This window comes from Phaseolus vulgaris, chromosome 1, assembly GCF_051622355.1.
Source record: "Phaseolus vulgaris cultivar YP4 chromosome 1, ASM5162235v1, whole genome shotgun sequence".
NCBI lineage: Eukaryota > Viridiplantae > Streptophyta > Magnoliopsida > Fabales > Fabaceae > Phaseolus > Phaseolus vulgaris.
In genome coordinates, this window is record NC_143498.1 from 42438652 (window position 1) to 42461693 (window position 23042).

The 23042-nt window shown below is 31.5% G+C and overlaps 2 protein-coding genes and 1 pseudogene across 11 annotated transcripts; 2 read left to right on the forward strand and 1 right to left on the reverse strand.

Annotated features, from left to right (window-relative positions):
* The first annotated feature begins 9604 nt into the window (after positions 1 to 9604).
* On the forward strand, positions 9605 to 11781 carry LOC137814146 (peroxidase A2). Its single transcript, XM_068616723.2, has 4 exons — positions 9605 to 9896; positions 9983 to 10177; positions 10373 to 10538; positions 11050 to 11781. Exons 1-4 carry the CDS (start codon positions 9681 to 9683, stop codon positions 11466 to 11468), a joined length of 996 nt encoding a protein of 331 aa, XP_068472824.1. The 5' UTR covers positions 9605 to 9680; the 3' UTR covers positions 11469 to 11781.
* A 625-nt stretch (positions 11782 to 12406) lies between these two features.
* On the reverse strand, positions 12407 to 12516 carry LOC137816763 (U2 spliceosomal RNA; annotated as a pseudogene).
* Positions 12517 to 19730: 7214 nt separating this feature from the next.
* Positions 19731 to 22210, forward strand: LOC137814147 (uncharacterized). 10 transcript variants are annotated; one of them, XM_068616724.1, is made up of 3 exons: positions 19905 to 20071; positions 20163 to 20244; positions 20742 to 22210. In XM_068616724.1, the coding sequence occupies exon 3, from the start codon at positions 20747 to 20749 to the stop codon at positions 22073 to 22075; it is 1329 nt and encodes a 442-aa protein (XP_068472825.1). In that variant the 5' UTR covers positions 19905 to 20071; positions 20163 to 20244; positions 20742 to 20746; the 3' UTR covers positions 22076 to 22210. The 10 variants fall into 10 exon arrangements, with proteins under 10 accessions (XP_090159016.1, XP_090159017.1, XP_090159018.1 ...); XM_068616726.1 differs by having other exon boundaries at positions 19907 to 20082; positions 20175 to 20244; XM_068616727.2 differs by having other exon boundaries at positions 19919 to 20071; positions 20175 to 20244.
* Positions 22211 to 23042: the final 832 nt, after the last annotated feature.

Consider the following 23042-nt stretch of genomic DNA (forward strand, 5'->3'; position numbering starts at 1 on the left):
ATACAATTATTGCATTTTTTAGGGTTTTTTTTTTGTATGTAATTGCAAGTGTTATATAGTACCTTGAAACTTTTGATTGAGTTTAGAAGAAATGGGAACTATACAAATGGATGTTTTGTAGAATTGAGATTTTTGTAATCATCATTTGTTTCTTGTTTACTTTTTATATAAGGTTGAAACGCCCATAATGTTTTGTTATTTAATATATTTTTTTTGTTGCAGATACAATAAAAGAAACAACTTCATTCTCTAAAGTTTGTAATCCATTAAAATCATATTTTTAGGAGATAATATGTGCTCCTTACAAGAGAAGAAGGTTGAAACATGAAAGAAACAATAGTAACGAATGTGAAATATATTTTTTTAACGAATGTGAAATGATTTGAAACAATATTTCTTATAATAACTCCATGACCCAAAAAATTCATGATAAAAAATCATTTGAATAAGAAGTAGACTTATATAAAGTGAATCATGCTTTGAAAAGATTTTGGTAACGATCCAATGATGACAGCTCATGAAAAAACTGAAAATTGTAATGTATTCAAAATTGAAATATAAATAAAAAATTATAAAAGTAAAATTTAATAGGAATTTAAAATTCAACAAAACTTATAAAAGTTGTTTAAAAATAACTAAAATGATGAGACACATTTAAATTAAAATAAAATCTTATAAAATTTCTCAAAAGTTTTACATTAAAAATATTATAATATCAATGGGCACTGAAAATCCTCTCCATCGACCTATATTTATGTATATGGGTGAATTCGACTTAATTCGTTTTAAATTTCTCAAGAAGTGCAATAATAGGTTTGATCTAATATAATATTGGGTTGAAAATTTTAATACAACCGTATGATAGTGGTTGAATATTGGCCCAACAAATCTTTTGAAAATAAAAAATTAAAAAAATATCAACCAACTAATATATATATATATATATATATATAACTAATTAAATATTAATTTTAAAACTATTTATTATATAAAAATTAATTTAAAGATTAATAATTTTTTAATTTATAAAATAATAATTAATTATTTTTTCTCTTTACACTTTGTTTATTTTTTTTTAATGATCAATCTAACTTATTTTTTTAAATTATTGAATTAGTGAGTGATGTAGATAAACAGAAAAGGAAAGAAGGAAGAGGGATGATAAAGATAAGAAGAAAACATTCTACAATGGATTGTTTATATTTTATACTCTTAAAAGGTAACACGCTAATGCCTGGAATCACATGCTTGACCATTATTAGTTTTTGATGAAAATTTTAGTGAGGGATTTAAGAGTTGAGTGAGGACTATGAGAGATGGGGGAGTCGAGTATGTAGTCAGGGTGGAAATCCAAATCAAGAGTGGGATCCCTACACTCAGGGAACATTTCTACATCTAAGTTAACCCTTAATTCAGTAGCTATTTGTGACAGTGATATTATTCATTGTAATAATAGATTTTGGAATGTTGTGAATATAGTTGAACTAATCAAATTATGGAAGCTAGGTAAACAAAAATTATGGAAGCTAGGTAAACATATAGGGATAACTTGTTGTGGGGAGGAGCAAGAGGTAGTCAAAGAGTTAGAATGTATGGAAGAGAGTGATCCTGAGGTTGTGAAGAGGTATGAGGAGGATAACAAAAATGAGTTTTTATAATAATTATACATTTGAATATTAGAGGCTTAGGGGCACTAAATCTAGGTATCTAAGACAAATAATTGTTAATGAGGGAGCGGAAATAATGTGCTTACAAGAAACAAAAACAATTGCTTTTTCAGATGTTGTGTTTTTCTTTATGGGGGAATAATAAAGTTGGATGGATACATAATGAAGGTGTAAATGGAGTTGAGAGTACGTTAACTATGTGGCATAAAGAAGCCTTCTATTGTGACAATCATGTGGTGGGAAAGGGCTTCATTGTAATTTTCGGTCAGTACCTCAAATCTAAAACGAAGTGTGTTATGGTCAATGTGTATGCATAGTGCAATTTGAGTGAAAATGTTGCTTTATGGGAGAAATTATCTAACATCAAATCTGCACATCAAAATTTGGTTTGGTGTTTCTGTGGTGATTTTAATGCAGTTAGATGTGTAAACGAAAGGAAAGGTGTCAGAGTAAGGGGTAGCCAAACGAGTGAGATCAGCGGTTTTATAATGTCATTGAAAGAAATTTTTTGTTGGAACTACCAATTGTTGGCAAGAAGTATACATGGTACAAGTCGAATGGCCCAACAAAGAGCAAATTAGAAAGAGTGTTAGTATTCGATGAATGGTTCCAAAAATGGTCAATGTGAAAAAAAATATGTACAACCGAGAAAGGTTTCGGACCACAGTGCTATAGTGGTGAAATATTTTGTTAAGGATTGGGGTCTAAGGCCTTTTAGGACCATTTATGCATGGCATATGGAGAATGACTTCAAGGATCTGGTGAAAGATAAATGAAATTCTTACTCTATCCAAGGAAATGGCATGACGAAACTCAAAGATAAGTTGAATTCTAAAGGCTAGTCTTAAAGTTGGAACCGTGATGTGTTTGGGTATTTGGACACAAATAAGAGGAAGATTCTGAAGCAAATAGAGGATCTTGATATCCAAGATGATCATAGCAAGCTTGAGGGAAGCACTAGGTGGAAAAGAATGGACCTTGTCAGTCAATTGAGGGTGACTAACAAAAAACTAGATTCTCTTTTCAGGTAAAAGGCTATAGCAAATTGGCTTAAGCATGGGGATTCCAACTCAAAATATTATCACTCTATAATTAGATGGAGAAGACTAAGAAATGAAGTCAAAGGAGTTGAAGTTGGGGGTCAATGGAGTGAGGAACATAAAGTAGTTCGAAGAGAAGCGAAAAAATTATTCGAAGATAGATTTATGGCTACACACGACTTTGGGATTAGACTTGGAGTTGTAGAGTTTAAATCACTATCCCTGGAGGATAGCTTAAGTTTGATCTCCAATTCTTAGAGGAAGAAGTAAGGGAAGCAGTCTAGCAATGCAAAGGATCAAAAAGTGTTGGCTTATATGGGTTTAACTTTAACTTCATCAATAATAGTTGGGATGTTCTTAAACATGATATTGTAGTAGTTGTGCATCATTTCCAGAAAACGGGTAATATTCCAAAAGACTGTAATGCATCATTTATAACTTTAGTACCTAAAATGCATGACCCCACAGATCTCGACCAATATAGACCAATCTCCTTAGTTGGTGCCTTATATAAGATCATTTCGAAGGTGTTATCTTGCAGAATTAAGAATGTTCTCCCTTTGGTAATTGATGAAAGTCAACCAACATTCATAAAGGATGGAGGGATGTTAGCTAGTGTTCTAGTGGCCAATGAGGTTGTAGAGGAGCTCGTGAGGTATAGGAGGAGTGATCTATGCATAAAGGTGGACTATGAAAAGACGTACAATTCAATTTGGTGGGACTTCTTATTTGATATACTACAAAGATTGGGCTTACATAGTAAGTGGATTAGAGGATGCATAGAATCTGCATCAATCTCAATATTGCTTAATGGAGGGCTCATTGCGGAATTTAAACCAACGAGAGGGTTGAGGCAAAGAGATCCTTTAACTCCGTTCCTATTTATTGTTGTAGTTGAAGACTTGGCTAGGTTAGTAAGACAAGCATTAAAGGCCAATATGCTTAAAGATGTGAAGGTTGGTAGGCATGAGGCAGAGTCATGTATGCTTGCTGATGACACTCTCTTTCTATGTGAAGCTACCTTCTATAATGTTCTCACTATGAAAGTCCTCCTTAGGTGTTACGAGCTTGCTCTGGGTTGAAAATCAACTTCCATAAATCAAAGTTGGCAAGTATAAATGTTGAAAGAAACACTTTTGTTTGTTATGCAAAGTCTTTAAATTGCACACAAATGAGGGTACCTTTTAAATATCTGGGGTTAGAAGTGGGTAGTAACCCAAGGAAGAAGTAATTTTGGGAGCCAATTTTGATCAAAATAAGTGCTAGACTTAGTGTTTGGAAGGGGAGATTTTTGTCTTTGGCAGGAAGAATATGCTTAGTCAAGTCGGTGTTCACAACGCTACCTCTCTTATGCTTGTCCTTTTTTAAAGCTCGGAATCGGTGTGTAAAAGATCATTAGTATTCAAAGGAGTTTCCTCTGGGGTTGGGGGAAGGCTAGCAAATCTATATCATGGGTAAGCTGGGAGAACTTGTGTAAACCTAAGGAGGAGGGAGGGTTGTGAATTAAAGATATCCGAAAGTTTAATGGTGCTCTTCTGGCCAAATGGAAATGACATCTTTTGAGTGAAGAAAAAGGGAAGTGAAAATAGTTATTGTTATCAAAATATGGCATGGAATTAGGTCATAGTCAACCCCAAATGAAACTTCAATCTTGGTGGTGGAGAGACTTATCTAAAGTATGTGATGAGGGAACAAAAGTAGGATGGTTTCAAGGAGTAGGATGGAAAATTGGAGTTGGGGATAAAGCTAGATTTTGGGAGGACGCTTGGGTTGGCAGTAATAACCCCAAAACAATGTTTCCTAGGTTGTATTCAATATATTTGGATCAAGGGAAAAAGGTGGGAGAGGTAGGTGTGTGTGTGATAAGTGTCTAATTTCAGTAATATTTCATATTAAAATATAGGCACTTATGAGGATTTATTGCTAATTTACATATAAAATAATCCTTAATTTATGAATTTATACCTTCTTACATTTTTTATGATCTTTATTTGAATAAGAGTATTTTATTCCCAAATTTGGTGTTAATTGCAGATTTCTAAGAAAGATTGAAGATTTGGATTAAAGAGGAATGATTTGAGCTAAAAAGATAAAGATAGAAGGTCCCAGAATGGAAAAAGATGCAAAGAAAGATTGGGCCTTTTTTATGTTTTATCATTTAGCCCATTAACGCGACACAATAAACAACCTAACCCTAAAAAACTAGGATAAATAGAGGGCTAGAGGCTCAACCTTAGGGTGCCAGATTGAGAGGAAAACACCACAGAGTGAATTGTAACCCAATTGGGAGAATGAAAGGTGATAGAAGTATGTGTGGCTAATTCTACCATTTGGGATTAGGAGTAATCTGCTCAAACTCTTATGTATTGAGGTGATATCTTATATATTAATATTCAGTTTTGGATTGATTATTGGTATTGTTGTTTTACTTTTAATTTTTCGTGACAAATTGAGAATCTTAAATCTGACCGGACGGTATTTTTAGGGTTTGGACCTAAACAACAATACTTAACATATTTGAGTGTTAGGAATAGACTTGAAATGTTAATTGCTATTAATGTCTGAGTTTCGTTCTAAGTTGTTCTTATAATTATGCGAGGGATCGATAGTTAGGGAACATTCTTAAGGATTTTATATGCGAGGAATCGATATAAATGATTTTTATACGGGCATCAATTTCAATTAAAGAACTTAATATTGACATGCTAATCAAAATACATGAGAGTGAGAGACATGAAACCTAATCCCTATTTTTCCAATTGAAACAACTAATTCTTTGTCTGTTTTCTTATTGATCATCGCCAACCCAACCACTTTTAATTGTTTTGTTTTATATTTAGCGATTATTGTACTTGATAATTCATTGTTCCTTGTGGGATCGATATCTGTCCTTAGGGACAATTATTACTTTTGACAAACGCGGTGCACTTGCCGTAAAAAGTCATAAGTGGGAAGAATCAGAATGGCAATGGAGTTTAAGGTGGAGACGTGTCAGGTTCGAGTGGGAATCTATACAAGAAGAAGAAATGCTAAGCTACCTATCTAGGGTCAAATTGAATAGGGAGGTGACAAATTAGGATTGTTCTCTGAGAAATCAACTTATGAATGCTCAGTTAATCATGCCAGAGGCTCTAGTAATGGTATTTTTAAGTAGCTTTGGAAGGTTAAAACACTGTCCAATGTGTTGACTACTACGTGGAGGGTTTTGCTGGATAGAATCCCCACAAGAATGTGCTTAATTAGGAGAAGGGTGATGGTTAATTCACCTACATGTGCGTTGTGCAAAGCTTCGGATGAGTCAACTCAACATTTGTTTTTAGAATGAAAAATTGCACAATGTGTGTGGTTTTTCTTTTACAAATGGATTGACATCCTGTTTGTCCAACATAAAGACTTGAAATGTCACTTTGAGAATTTCCACTTAGCCCATGTTAGTATCAAACAAAATCTGGTATGGAAAGGTCTATGAACGGTTGTCGTGTGGAGTATTTGGGAACAAAGAAATTAAGTTGTCTTTAAGCAAGGGTAAATGATTCGAAAGAAATTTTTCATATGACACAACTTAAATCTTGGTTAGGGATGAAACATAGGATGCACTCCTTTAACTACTCTTTCTCATATTGGTATTTGAACCCTCTCCAATGTATCAAAAGTTATAAGTAATTGGGGAGGGGTAAAGTAAAGATGAGTAGGGTAGAAGAGGTAGTTATTAGGGGTATGTTATATATGTTGAAGCCCATTGCAGGAGTGTAAATCTAGAAGGGCGGGAATGATGATGTTCTATGTATGCAGGTGCAGGTTCATACGGGTGAGGTGTCACCAGAATTTGAGTATTAAAAGTTTCTATTATGAATATTCTCATAGTAGCAAAGCCAATAATGCGAGGCTTGTTACATATGGGTGGCAATGCGGGCTGGCCCGCCCCATATAGGAGCGTCCCGCGCTTGGCCGCAAAATGTGGGTCAGGTTGGCTCGTTCCGCACTAGGAGTGCGGGCTCATTTCACTAGCCCGCCTCGCATAAGAAGTAACACGTGGGCTTGCAGGCCAACCTGCATAAGAATTTTTTTCCTCAAAAATTAAAATTTCATTAATTATAAAAAAATTATTTCTATTACCGAAAAATTAAAATTTTATACATGTTTCAATTCATTTAATTAAGATAAAAATATAAATTCAAAGGGTTATTAGGAGGCTTGATTAAAAATAATTAAACTTTTGTTTTTCATCTTTTTTTTCCTATATATGTATATAAATGTATAAGAATATATTATCAAAGTTTTGCTACAAAATATTTTAATGAAGATGACTAATTTTTTAACTATCATATTGAAATCTCTTCTTTATATTATTTTTTATTAACAAATTTTAAATATAAGACTTTACTTAAAACTAAATTCATCGTCACTCTTAATACTAACTCTTTTAGATGATTAAAATAAAACATTCATTGTTTTAGTACATTAAATTCAATTTTTTAAAATAAAATAAAGGTCACACTTCAATAATGGGTGAATGAGGTATGATTTTTTTTTTTTACAAAAGAAATTAATAATTAATTTTTTATTTACACGGGCCAGCGGACCAACCTACCCTGCCCTGCTGTTGGCCCACGCGGGCTGCAGGTTATGCAGGGCGTGCCAAAGTGGGTTAGCGGGCTAGATTAGTGAGTCCGCCCCGCATTGTCATCCCTATTGTTGCATATTGTTTTTTTGCATTTTTTTAGGCTGCCTAGACACTCTTTCATTATTCAATAGGAAGCCTAGGTCTTCTTGTGTTGTGGTTATGTTGGGTTCTGATTTTGTATACTAAATGAAGAAGTTTTAGGTTCTTGTATAAGTGTTAGAACACCCTTGAAATGTTCTTTTAAATTTATTCATTCTTTGGTGAAAAAAACTAATTTTAGAAAAAAAAAATAGTTATTATATTGACTAAATTAGATACTATTTTATAGACTACAAAATTATTAATATCTAATATAATTTTTATTATTAATAAAAAATTATAAACTAATTTATAAATTATCTAAAGAATATAAGTTAAAATCTATGTTTGATCATTAACTACTCCTTATTATGTATGTTTGCGAAATCGTTTCACATATAAACAAGAAGTAATATTAGTACAACAAAGTCATATTTTTTTGTTGGCTACTTATATTCAAATTTTATAAAGAAGTTATATTTCTTGTTGCCTATATTTGTTTCGAAGTGAAATTTGTACTCACATTTTGGAGAAATTTATAGTCACTATATGACTTTTGTTGTCTAGAATACGGTGATGACGATTTGTCTATTTGTGTAATTTTTTTTTACATCCGACTATTTTCGTATTTTCATTACCAAATTATATATATTATTTTGGTAAATTTGCCTATTTTCGTACTTTCATTACTAAATTATACTATTTTGGTAATTTTTCCTATGTTGAAGACAGTGGTGAACACATCGGGAATTAGACGGATCTGATTGTTTATATTAAATGATTATGCAAGCACAATCTGCATTTTCACTCAGTGTCAAATGTTTCTATTGAAGAAATAACAAAAGTTTACATTTAATGGATCTAGTATGAGGAAATCTGGGTGCACACAGGATGATTAAGGATTGCTATATTTTGCTTTTGTAAAATATGATGTATCAGAACTTACTGGTACCAAATTTGTATACTCCATCAGATGTTTTGATTTTTTTTTAACCTTTCTCAGACTTAGGAAAGTTAGAGCCACTTGAAAGTCTTTGCAGGTACTACTTGTGATGTGTTGCTGAGAGGAAAAGCTCTTACCAGTAGAGACAAAGCGGTGTGCAGAGGTGCTGAATTGTAGAATAGACTTCTGGGAACGAAGACTATTCATGGGTTGCAGCTAGTCTGATGCCAAACAGTGTATGAGAATGTATAGGTTTCTTGGCTATGTGCATTTCTTTTACATTTTTAGGTTCTTCATGTGTATATAAACTTCTTTGTTATATATGGTTGAAGCATCACATGTTTATTAATTCTTCTTATGAATGTTTATGGTATTATATCTATGATATATATTTGGTATATCAGTGTTTAAGAGTGTTCTATATTCGAGATAATTTTCTTCTGTCATTTTACATTCCCAGTTCCATGATGGTCATCTTTCCATAATATGCAATTTCAAAAGCATCCAGAAGTGGAAAAATTAAATCGACAATGGCCACATAAAAGGCATGTTTCTCATTGATTGAGGGTGTGTCTATATTGGTTACACATCATTTGTGACTAGATGTTGTACCATAATGTTTTGTTTTCCCATTATTGAGTTAGATGTAGTACCTACAAAGAATGACTGAAAAGCAATCTATGAAACGTTTATCTCGTTAATCATTTTCCTACCATAAGAAGTAGGGCCCTTAGAATTTTCTATCCTCTTCATTTCAAACGTTAAAATACCCATACAAGCATTGTAAATGTTGAAGACTTACATATAGAAAAAGGAAAAATAGAACTAGAATAGACCAAAACATTAAAAGCATTCACAATGTTTACTCTCCAACTTCATTTCTAGCTAAATATATACTTCATTGTTGTTCACATGATTTGTTTTGATAAACGTTCAGCTGAATTTTGTAAACTTGTTCTGATTTTCCATTCAATCACTTCATGCAAGTTTTTATGAAATAAATTCTAAGGCATGCACCTAAGATAGAATTTATATATATGGTGCCAAATATCGACTCAAAGTAACGAAAGGTAGTTAAGTGGTAATCATTATGGTTTGAATTTTCCTTTCAACGTCCGTTGTGTGCACCTAATGATTACTACAAATCCTATATTTTTTAGGCCTTTTAGCTAGTTTATGCTTGCAAGTAATGTAACAGTGAAAACTTTATCTTTATCTCCAAGCAAATTATATGTTATTCAAAAGATATACTTTCTCATATATATGCCACCAAGATTCCATGCATTATTCTCTAAAACCAATAGGAAAGAATATACAAGAACTCAAGCATGTTTTCTTTCAATCATTCCCTTCTCACCACCATTTTCTCAGTGCTCACAATCTTTCTTCATCCATCAAATGCTCAACTGAGTTCAACCTTCTACTCCAGCACATGCCCTAACGTGTCTTCCATTGTCCGCAGTGTTATTCAGCAGGCTCTGCAATCTGATACTCGTATTGCTGCCAGCCTAATCCGTCTTCATTTTCATGATTGCTTTGTTAATGTACACGTTTCCAGAAGCATAATTCATTTTTATTTTTTCTCATGCACTGTCAGATATATCAGATAGATATTATTTTTGAGTTTCAGGGATGTGATGGATCCCTTTTGTTAGACCAAGGCGGGAACATAACACTGAGCGAGAAAAATGCAGTCCCCAACAATAATTCAGCTCGTGGCTTTAATGTAGTTGACAACATAAAGACATCTCTTGAAAATTCATGCCCTGGTGTTGTATCTTGTGCTGATATTCTTGCCCTTGCTGCTGAAGCTTCTGTGTCTTTGGTAATTTATTGTTATCAGTTGATATAATCCTCCTTACCTTATCAAATTTCTTGTAATAAATGCATGCGTCTATTACAGTAACAACAAACAAACAAATACCTTTCCCACAAGTTTGACTATATACATGAATCACACGACATTCCACCACAGAAATAAAAAACCAAAACTGCATATTAATATGGTATATATTTGCAGGGAGGAGGACCTTCATGGACGGTACTACTAGGCAGAAGGGACGGTTTGATTGCAAACCAATCTGGTGCTAACTCTTCCATTCCTGCTCCAACTGAAAGCTTGGCCAATATCACAGCAAAATTTTCTGCCGTTGGCCTAAACATAACCGATCTCGTTGCATTATCTGGTAATCGTATCTAGTCTTACTGCCTGCACTCACACAACTTAAATAGCTGAATTCCAACACTTACTCCATTTAACAACAACTTATATCATAAAAGAAGTACTCATTTTCATTGTTTTAACTATTAGAAACAAAGAAAGTGAACCTAATTTTAAAAACTGTTTATTTTGAATACAAGACCTGCCAAATGTTACTTAAATGACAGCTGCTACTGTATCCTGAAAAAATTAAGTTTTTCTATAGATATTATTTAGATCAATAGTTTAATAAGTTTGAACATATAATGAAAGAAATATTGTTTTAACTGCAGTATGTTTATGATCTACATTAATCTCAATGATATCTAAATTTTTTTCCCAGTTATGTTCATATGAAAATTGCTTAATTCCGAATAATCTCAAACATGTGATAACTTCTCAAGAGAAAAAAAAACTCATTTAATTTTATTTGTAAAAAACCAGTAGAAACAGTTAAAAAAGCATGCATGCTTATTAACTACTGCTTGATTTCAAAGGTGCACATACTTTTGGTCGTGCACAGTGCAGATTTTTCAACCAGAGGCTGTTCAACTTCAGTGGCACGGGTAGTCCTGATCCCACGTTGGACTCAAGCTATTTAGCAACCCTGCAGCAAAATTGTCCACAAAATGGAAGCGGAAACACTCTGAACAACCTTGACCCTTCTTCCCCAGACACCTTCGACAACAACTACTTCCAAAATCTTCTCAACAATCGGGGTCTTCTTCAAACAGACCAAGAACTTTTTTCTACTAATGGCTCCGCCACAATGTCCATCGTCAGCAACTTCGCCAGCAACCAATCCGCGTTCTTCGAAGCCTTTGCTCAGTCCATGATTAATATGGGTAATATTAGCCCCTTAACTGGAAGTCAGGGAGAAATCAGATCCGATTGTAAGAAAGTCAATGGAAGCTAAAAAAGAACATGAGTTGTTCTTGACACATTACTCATCATCAACACACACACACACACATATATATATATATAACTACATATAAATATAGGTTTGCGTTCTTTGTGTGATGATGTCAGGATATGGTAGGACTTCGAAATCAGTATCTTGTTGGGCTATTGGTTTGTTTGTTTCCTTACATAAAGTGATCTTATAATGAGTTTTTTTAATAAAGGAAAATGTTACTTTTAACAATTGTACCAGTTTATAAATATGATATGCAATGTATTATAAAATTGTTTCATTTTAATAAAAAAAATTATTTCTTTGGTCGTAATCTTCATATCTGCACTCTTTAATAATTTGCATTAGTAAGACTTAGTTTTAGTTGATGTTTGATTCAGCAGTTATTTTAATTTGTTTTTCATGGTCACAAGTGAACTTTACAAAATAAAGTAGGCAGATGCTACCCATTTCGACATTTATGAATCACTTGTGAAATTTATTGCAAAATTTTTCATAAAAGTTGCATGCAAAATTTGTTGTGTTTATATGGTTTTTTTTCTTATTGATTTAAAGTTTCCAAAAAAAATTATTAAATTTGGCAGGGAAAGTCGCATATAGTTCTTTTTGGAAATTTATTTATTATTAATTATTTTTAAAATTACAAAAGGATCTTTATATATTTATCATAAGATTTTCAAACAGTTTTCAAAACTTTAAAAGAAACTCTGCAAAAATGGTCTGTATATATGAAAGTAAAATGAAATTGACTTCTTCATGTGCTTTCTTTTTTTAAGAGAAGATATTTTCGATATATACGTTTCTTATTAATATGGGAGAGTTAAATTTGCGGGAATATGTGGGTATTTTAGCCTTATATTAGGAGAGTTATTTAGCGAAATACATATTCTAAAAAAATTACATTTTGTATGTTGAAAAGGTTTTATTCTTTCTTTATTTTTTTCTCTCTCAAAAAATTAATTTAATATCGTGTGAACTTATGGCTCACATATCAGATATCAAACTATAAGAACATATACTACACTAGATCTTAGTCAAAAGACTTTATTCTTTATGTGCAGTTTATATGGTCTGGGTAGTCAAAGTATCCTCCATTATTAATGTATTATTTTTGTTGATTTAAAAAAAAATACTACTTTGAATTATTCTTTACGATAACTTGGTATTCTTCTTCTTGTTCAAATTTAATTTTCAATTCTAATTCTTTGAGATTCATAGAAATTTGCTTCAGCATTGAAGAACAAATACTCCTATTCCTCTCTAAATTCAACACAAACCCTAAACTTAATAACTTAAATTGAAAATATAATTTAATACACTTGTTATATATGTTTATTGATTAACATGTATGAAATAGGTTTAATAGGGAATGAATCTAACACTTTTTTTTTTATGTTAGGTTAAGGATTATAAGAATTTCAAGATGATTAGGAATTATTTATCTTTAGTGGATGGTTATATGAATCGAATGACACACCATTGATGGAATTGATGATGCCATCATTGTAGACAATGGAGAGGGAAACTTGAGAGGATTTTGTAGAAGTTGTGATATAAAAGTGTTTTACATTCGAGATAAAGTACAACTTCTAGTAGAGTTGTGTAATGGTGAAGAGTAGGTTTTGAGCGAGTTCATGGAAGAGTGATCAAATGAGTTATATTGGTCTCCTTAGAGATTAATTAATAGGTTGAATTGAAACACTATGTTATTTTTTTATTAACAATAAATAAATAAACTAAAATGAATATTTCAATAGTGTTTTAACCCTTATACAAATAAAAAAAATCTCATCACTAAACTTACAATCCAAAAGCATTATAAGGAAACATAAAAAACTTGGAAAAGACTAGACTTTAGCACTCCCACCACTCCACCTGCTAAAAACACTATGTTAATAGGTTGAACTCCCCACATTGCCCTATACCTAAAGTGAAAGGTGTGCTCTACATAATGTTTGTCAAAACTAAATTTCATTTACTAGTTCATGTATAACATACAAATGAAATAATTTTGCAATTAGAGTTTTTGTCTATTCGACTATCGGTATTTAGTTTGAAGTTAGAAACATTTAATCATAGGTATTCATATTGCCTTAGAGAAGATTGTGTGACTATCCAATTGAAAATATTCAATTTCTTTTGTATGCTTAGCATGTGATAGTCAATACTCTTCTTTCCATGTGTTACATTGTTGGTTAATGATGTAAAAAAAATAGTAAATATTTTGTAGTAATTGAACATGACAAGTGAGGTTTACTATCAAGAACCTTGAAAAAATATCATTTCACATATGGATTGATGTTGATGTATCAGTGTTACATACCAATATTTAAATATATATATATATGTAAATATGCATTATGTACAAATATTTCTATATATATAAGCTAAATTACTAACATATAGAATTTTTAACCAGTATACCAAGAAGTTTGTTTTTATACTTAAATCTAATTCAATATTATAATATTTTCATATACATTTAAGTTTCTCCATCATATTGAATACCTACTTGATACCTTCAATTAACATAGTCATTTCTAAATTTTTAACCACTGTACCAAGAAGTTGGTTTTTATACTTAAATTCTAATTCAATATTATAATATTTTCATATACATTTAAGTTTCTCCATATTGAATACCTACTTCAATTAACATAGTCATTTCTAAATTCTTATGACATTTTAAATTAAAAATACAAGAAAATCATTAAATAAAAACTAAATTTTAAAATAAATAATAATTAATTATTATATTAATTAAATTAGAGACTATATTAATATTTAATTTTTATTTTTCTCAATTCTCTCTTTTGACGGAAATTCTTCTCTCTCTTTTACCCTCTTTGTAAAAACAAAAATCATCCCTCCCACTACCAAAGCCATAAACTTGAAGCTTAAGCCTCCACCTTTAGATACCAAGACTCAACATTTTCTGGTTTCTTTTCATCTACTATCCCTCTCGCAAACCCCCTTTTCCACCCTTTCATTTTTGTGATAGGTTTTTATTTTACTTTCATTTAATACAAATATTGATCTTCTTGAAAAAAAATTTCTATTCATGGTTTCATGACAAAAACAATTTATTTGAGATTTTGTTCTTACTCCCTGTTTTGGAACATTGGAAATTTTATTTTTTAAGGAGTTGTATTGCCTTCTTTTAGTTTCTACTTTTGTGTTCCTTTTCTTTCTATAGCATCACATTTCAAACAAATCTTATTGGACTTAGGCTCTGTTTTCTTCCAGCCACGAATTTATAAGAAGCCAAAAAGAACACAAAAATTAAGAAATAAAAAATCAATAAAAACCAGAAAATGAGACAAAAAAAGCTCGATTAAAAACATATAAGTATATATATATATATAACAAACTATTAAAAAAAATATATATATAATATTATATTTTTATATTATTAAATCATTCATATTATATTTATATTATATTATAATAAATAAATATAATTAATTATATAATATAAATAATAATAATAATAATTATTAAAATAATAAAAAATATTAATAAATATATAAAATGATAATTAATATAAAAAAATATTAATAATAAATTTATGAAATAATAACTATAATAAAATAATTATAAATAACAAATAATAATAAAATTAAAATTATTAACTAATTATAAAATTATTATCTTTTATTTAGTTAAAATTAATTTATAATAATACAAGTAAATTAATTATTATATATATTATTTTATAATTTTTTAAAATTTATTATATCTATCAAATCATTAACAAATTTATATAAATTTTCTTTCCATTCTTTATTCTAATTACCTTAATTAAAAAAAAAAATCTACTTCATCAAATTTACTTTCTAATCCAAGAAAAATATTTAGGGTGCGTGCATGAAAAGTTGAAAGAGTTCCTTCAAGAGATCAACACCTCGAATTCATATTGGAAGACTTTTAAACAATATTAAGGAACCTTAAGAACTAACAAATCTGAGTATTTGCTGAAAATTTATCTAACTTCACTGATTTAGGGTTCAAGTTCATGTTTTTTATTTTTGAAAGTTTATATTTTCCCTTGAAACCTCATTGTAGTGTTGTAAGCAAAAATAACAACTCAAATTAATTAGAAATATATTTTCTCAAATTAGTTATATATTTGAAGTTTTGTGGTTGTTGTTAACTATTTTATTTTTAAAATCTATTCCATTTGGGTTTTAAACTTGTGAACATTTTTACGGTGGTACTAGATTTGAAGGAGTGTCTTTTTTCCTTTAAAATACACTGAACAAGAAGAAAATGACAACTGAAATATTAAAAAATATATTTTTAGATTTAGTTATAAATTTTTAATTTATGAGTACATTCTACCCTTACTAAAATTTCTAGAATATGACCAGTCTGTTACAGAAAAGTTAGCATTTTTTTTACTAAAAATATGATATCTTATGAAAACATGGCATTTGGAACTTTAAACAATATTTTTTTTCTAGAGTTAATTTTGAATTTTGATATTTTGGAGTTTTTCTTCTAGGATAAAACTTAAAATGATTTTTTTTAATTTGTCTAAATTTTAAGGAAAAGTTATGACTAAACTATAACTTTTGTATGAAAAAAATAGTTAAGGTAAATTGGTACATGTTAAAACTATATTTATATAACTAAATATAATTTCTTAAGATTTTTGTTGTTGCCTAATTTGAAAGTGGCAATTATGAGGAACATTTTAATTTAATTTCAATAACCATTAGATAACTAAATAAGATGATTATTTCATACAAAATATTAAGGTGTTCTAATTGAAATCAAATTAGAACAATTTTTTTTTTGAATTATGATGAATTTTCTAATCAATATATTAGTTTGGGTAACATAACAGTAAAGGAATTACAAGAGATAAGTTTAAGTTTAACAATAATCACTCTTAAAGAATGAGATATCTTTTTTTTTTCAGTGATATTAGAATTAATTAGGAACTCACCAGCTAGAACCATGTATAAAGGATTTTTATAGAATTGGCTATGTTTTTTCAAAACTCTAGAATCTCTACTAAAGTGTTGATTAGTTAAAATATTGATATAATATTGAAATTTAATTTGTACTTTGATGTATGCATTGAGATTACTTGGTTATTTTATAATGAAATTGTATTAGTTATTTTTCTATGGAATTATAATTCTTTATGAGAAAAATGAAAGTGAAATGGGAAGAAAATAACTTCTTTAAGTTAACTATAAATTTTAACATCTTAGTGGTTGTTGTTAGAGAGTTGATATATATTAAAACATTAAACCATCTTAAATTATTGTCTATAATTATTGATGTGTAATTGAACCTAAGTATTATTTTTCTTGTAAAATTGGATGTGGCAGGGATAATTAGATTCAGAAAGAGACAAACACAATTTTTTTTTGTGTGGAATTTGTGATAGAATTTTAAAAATACAGATTGCTTGTAACATATTGATTGAGACAGAAATGTAGTATTCACAATTTTCTGTATTTGGCTACGCATTATTGAACTTGATTGGTATTTCTTGTATTGAAATATAGAAGTTTAGGATTAATTAGGATTTAGAATAAGTTAGCAATTACTCTTGAAGTATTAGTCATAATTTTATAAAAAAATTATACTTTTTAATAAAAAATAATATTATATGCAGTATTTAGGGTATTTCATCATCAATCTATATACGCTATATATAAATTTCTAGAAGATGTTAGATATTCTATATAACAATTTTCATCATCAATCTAATAGTTCCAAATATCTTGGGATAAGGTTGTGGAAGAGGTTGATTTATGTAATAATTGAAATGTGGCAAGATCATGATAGATTTGTGATATTAACTTGGTGAAAATTATCTACAACATTTATAAATAATTATTTTTACTTTTCAGTGGTATTCACTGATAAATATTGTGAGACAAAATTGGCTTTTAATTTATCATAAAATTATATTATTAATAGTTCTCAATTTTTATAGATTTTATTAAGAGTAATTAACACTACAATTTATTGGGAATGAGTTTTTATGAATTAGTTATGAACTTTTTAAGTTAGCTTAGTTTTGGTGAAAAACGATTTATCACTTAATTATCATGAATTGTCATATTATTTATAAATGTATGTATGATTTTGTGATTAAACATAAATAGATTTGTGATGTGATGGTATTGCTAGTGGATTGGTTAGTAAATTGAAGTGTTTAGTTTCAGTTAATGATGAAGATATATAGTTTAGATTATAAAACTTACTATTTATTTTTCATGTTATGAAGATAAAAAAATATGAAATTTCTTGTATTGTTTGTTTAAGAATGTAAGAACATATATTTAAAAAGTGATGGTGTATGTTCTATGCTTAAACGTAATATTAATTATAAAAAAGATAAAAAAAAAGAAAGAGTTAGACAGTGAATTTGAATTGAACATTAACATGTGGCATTATAGGTTTGAGTGATTGTAGATTGAACATCAAGGTGATGTGATGAGATATCATTACTTGAGTACAATAGACTTAGGCGTGTGATGACAAAAGATTGAGTATTTCATTTGTGTAATGTGGTGATCAAATTTGATATTGACTCTAAATACTTATCATGTCAATAGTGATTTGAAGGAAATATCGTGCATCAAGAGGATGGTAAAACTTGACAAATTGATTTATGATAACTATGAGTATAATTAAGTGATGGTGGAATTGGGTTGACAATGATAAGGTACTCAAGGGATTTTCACTGGCTAGAAGTCTTGAGGGTGTGTGGGGTATCGAGTTGTGAGAGCCTTCAGCTTAGGGGAAATCATGTAGTTGGTTTAATGACTCCGACAAATGTGGAGCATCGCCATGATTGGTTGAGAAGGTCCAACCTATGTATCAGTTCAAGATTAGCACTTCCAATTTATCATCACCTAAAAGAGAAAAAATTTATGTCATGTAAGTCCTTAAGTTGTCAAATTGTTGTGATGGTGAAAGAATAAGAATCATGGTGAAGAGAGTCTTCGTACTAGTTTATTTGTTGTATTTATATGATATGATGTATAATTGTCTATTAAGTGCATGAAGTCTTAGAGTTGATTAAATCACCTTTATATATTTATATTAGACGACAATGTTAGGATTATTTGTCTCCCTTGATGTTTAGAATTGTAATGTGACTCAAACAAATATCAAGGTACCTAGGATGATTTGTTTGAAGAAGATATGTTTAATGATATCATGTAGTTTGACTTTTCATCATCAATGAAGGGAGGTAGCATGAGACCTTATTACATATACTTGTTAGCAACCCTAGTTCAATGATTGAGATGTCTGATAACTCATATCAATGTATCTACGATGACTTGTTTGAAGAAGATATATTTAATGATATCATGTAGTTTGACTTTTCATCATCAATGAAGGGAGGTAGCATGAGACCTTATTACATATACTTGTTAGCAACTCTAGTTCAATGATTGAGATGTCTAATAACTTATATCAACTTACCTACGATGACTTGTTTGAAGAAGATATATTTAATGATATCATGTAGTTTGACTTTTCATCATCAATGAAGGGAGGTAGCATGATACCTTATTACATATACTTCTTAGCGACCCTAGTTCAATGATTGAGATGTCTGATAACTTATATGCTTTGTCATCTAGTTCTTTCACATGACGCTTCCAAAAATGGTATTAGAGTAACATCGTGATATCAAAGTCCAACTTCTACCCTTTTATCCTTACATGATGTGTGTGTTTTGTTGCTTGGGATATAAATAAACTAGAATTTAGTGCATGGTATCTGCTTCAAATGTTTATGAGGAGGAAGATCAAAAGGAAGAAACATGTGTAAAAGAAGAAGAGGTTGAAAAAATCATCAAAAGACACCACTTAGAATTCAAAAAATTCAAAAACTCAAAATCACTCTCACAAATATCTAAAAAAAAAACTCACAAATTTCATTAATAATTCAAAGTTAAAATAATAAAAAGTATTTATATCTTTTATATTTTAAGTATTTAACGATTTATTACCTCAATCACTTATTTATTATATATATGTAACAATTTTTCACACCGATCACAATGATATATACTTTAGGATTTAAGGTATTTTTTTTTTACCAATTACTTGTAATGTATGATTGTATTTAATACCAAAATACACATCTCCAATTCATTATGATTATTTTTTCTCATTTTTATCACTATCTTCATCTTTATTCACTTAAGAGTTTCGAAATATCTAAAAATGCCATTACTAAACTCTTCTGACTATAAGATATACCATGTTCAAAATAATAAATAATTTGAGGATGAAATTTAGAAATATAGTTTTCTTAAAGGTTAGAGATATTTAATTTTTCTTATAATGGTCCAAGTTTAATATATTTGAAACATAATTGTCTGGAGAGGAAGATATGCAGGTGGTTTTAAAAAAATCTCAGGCTTTTTAATGAGATAATAATGGTAATTAGGCTATGAGAGAGAAAGAGAATTGTTTCATTGTGATTCATCGCAAGAACGGCTCTGATAGCGTTTTGGTGCAGGGAACGGCGTAGGAATATCACAGACAACCCACTCGTGCCTCTACCTCATCACACCGCTCATCACCACCACAAACACAACGACCTGCATACCATACCAGGTGAAGCTCAGGTTCTTCTTCTTCTTCTTCCTTCTTCTTTCTCACTTACCATTTCCTGTTTCCTCTAAACCCCATTTCTCTCTCACACTAGATCCAACCGCAGGCACCGCACCGCACCGAACCTACGGCATCACAATGATCCAACCTTAATCCTTCCGTCTCTTACCTCCAAGGTCTTCTGTCTTCTCAATTCTTCTTCTTCTTCTTCTTCCTTCTTCCATATTCCCTCTTTTATTCCTTCAATCTCTTTTTTCTTCTTTTCGTTACATATATCAAAAAAATTATTCGTCTCTTTTTCGCAAACTTGTACTCGCCTAACCCTAATCGGAAACACTTAAACACAGTTTCCCTTCATTTCGAGTTTAATTCGAGTAATTTACCATGGGTTATCCTTACAATTGTGGTCAACCCTCTGTATTGGATCTGGGGTCCTTCTTGTTTGTGATGAAGCTAGGGTTTACGCCCAATTTCGCCTCAAGTTTTGGGGATTTTCGTTTCTGATTGTTAATTTCGACGCCCTACTCCCCCTCTTACCTGGGTTTCTTCGATTTGTGGTAAACTCGAGTTTTTTGGTGGAAAAGTTTTTGCTTTCCTTTTCCTTTGTTGTTTCCCTTTCCCTACAATTGAAATTTGCAATAAAGGAAGCGTCTTTCTGGTTTGGTGATTGAAGCTGCGATGGAGGAAGAGACCTCCGATGCAATGAACCTTGATTTGAATCTGGGTCCAGGCCCAGAACCTGAAACTGGCCCCATAAGCAATGAAGCTGTGAACTTGGATGATTGGATAGGAGAGCCTCTTCAGAGAATTAGCGAAGCTGTGAGGTTTAGGGCACGGCAACGGTGGCGATGGCGGCATCTTCCGCTACCGCATCCTGAACTTCATGTTCACATCCCAACTGAAGCTGCGCGGCATTTTCATATACCTCCTGAGGCTCACAATATCTCCATGGAATTGAACCAGTTTCTGGTCAATTCTGGAAATGGAACTGCCTTACAGGCTGGAGAAGGCAGTGTGGCGGCGGAGGAAAGAATGGAGGAGGCGCCGAAGGCGTGTGAGAATGTGAATGGTGTTGCAGAGGACGAGGCTTCGCAGAAGAAGGATGATGTTGAAAAGGGTAGTGGCACTGATGGGGATTTTTTTGATTGTAACATCTGTTTGGACATCTCTAGGGATCCTGTTGTGACTTGTTGTGGGCATTTGTTTTGTTGGCCTTGCCTGTATAGGTGGTTGCATCTGCATTCGGATGCGAAAGAGTGTCCAGTTTGCAAGGGAGAGGTGACTCTCAAAAGTGTTACCCCAATATATGGCCGTGGGAACAATGTCCGAGGTCATGAGGAGGATTCTGCTCTTAAGATCCCTCCGAGGCCCCAAGCAAGGAGGGTTGAGAGTCTGAGACAAACCATTCAGAGAAATGCATTTGCACTCCCTGTGGAAGAGATGATTCGGCGTCTCGGGAGTAGAATTGATCTTACTCGTGATTTTGTTCAGCCACATGAAGTGGATGGTGCCCGTGAAACTGCAGAGAGAACTACTTCCTTGCTAAGTAGGTTCTTGACTGCTCGAGGGATGCGGAGAGAGCAGAATTTAGGGCCACTCCCAGAGGATGTAATGGCTTTGGCTCAGAATAATGCTAATACTGCCGAGGCAGGGGATAACCGAAGTAGGGTGCAATCCCATTTGCTTCGAAGAACACAATCACACAGAGCAACGCTTTCTACTCTTTCCTCAGCACTGACTTCTGCTGAAAGGTTAGTTGAGGCTTATTTCCGTAGCAATCCAATTGGTAGGAACCAAGAACAACCTCCTCCTCCAGTCGATGACAGGGATTCCTTTTCAAGCATTGGTGCTGTTATTAATTCAGAGAGTCAAGTGGACACTGCTGTAGAGATTGATTCCATGGTATCCTTGTCAACATCCTCTTCTAGGAGGAGGAATGATGCTTCAAGATTGTCTGATGTGGATAGTGGAGATTCTCGTGCTCCAAGACGCAGACGTTTGAACTGATAAAAAAGTCTTATAGATGTTCAACTTATTACTATTCTATCATGTACCTCATATGATTAATAATTTTCCAACACCTATGTAAGTGCTTCTTGCTTTCGCGTTACCTTATATTTATGAAGTTTTCACCGTTTACAAGTTTTGGTAGATTCAAGATGGTTTCACATTACTGTCATTCGCTGTTTAAGAATCTCCTTTAAGGATTGAGTCGTTTATAGAGTCTGCATCCAGGAACTAAATTTCCCTATGGAATAACCAAGGTGCCAAGCTACCCTAGCATTTAGGGGCATTACATGGAGCTTATTTTACTTCATGAAAAGGGCTATATATGATTTTATTTTATTTTTCTCAAAAATCTTATTTCAACATGATTCATAATGAAGTTCGTCGAACCAAAGTCCTTCGATTTTCATTTTGTTCAAGTAGGAGTTCAGCATACAATGAGCTTATCAAAATAAGTAGTTATAGTCAACCTCTTATTTAGCAAAAATGCATTGCTTTTAAAGTCATAATCCAGAAATCTCTTCTATCTCAACGTACGACTTGTACCAAAGAAGCAATTTATCTGCCGATGTAAGTTAGATTGCATAATCTGGTTCCTCATTATCGCACGAGCTTCCGTTTTATTTTTACTTTAGTTGAGTTGTTCTGACCCTTCTTACCCACGATGGTAAGTGGGTATTTTTAAAAAAAAATAAAAAAGTTGTACTTCAGCGTTCATGATATCTTTCTTCAATGGATCATATTGAAGCATGATTTTAAGACCATAACATCATGCCACTATCTTTGCTGATATTGTTTTGATTTGGATGATTTGTGTATAGTATTTATCTATCTATCTATCTTCAGATTCAGTCGTTGTTTTAGGGCAAAACCAGTTATTATAATGCTTACGTTTATTCTAAATGGTTTGCTTCTTACGTGTATCATTTTCTCTCTGCATCTTCTAGGCTGCGTCTAATCTGATAAA

Excerpts from the sequence above, each read along its gene's own strand:
- LOC137814146 (XM_068616723.2), top strand. The coding sequence starts at position 9,681 with ATGTTTTCTTTCAATCATTCCCTTCTCACCACCATTTTCTCAGTGCTC. Across the intron at positions 10,178-10,372 it reads CTGAAGCTTCTGTGTCTTTG|GGAGGAGGACCTTCATGGAC; the intron begins GTAATTTATTGT and ends ATATATTTGCAG. Across the intron at positions 10,539-11,049 it reads CGATCTCGTTGCATTATCTG|GTGCACATACTTTTGGTCGT; the intron begins GTAATCGTATCT and ends TTGATTTCAAAG.
- LOC137814147 (XM_090302890.1), top strand. The coding sequence starts at position 20,747 with ATGGAGGAAGAGACCTCCGATGCAATGAACCTTGATTTGAATCTGGGT.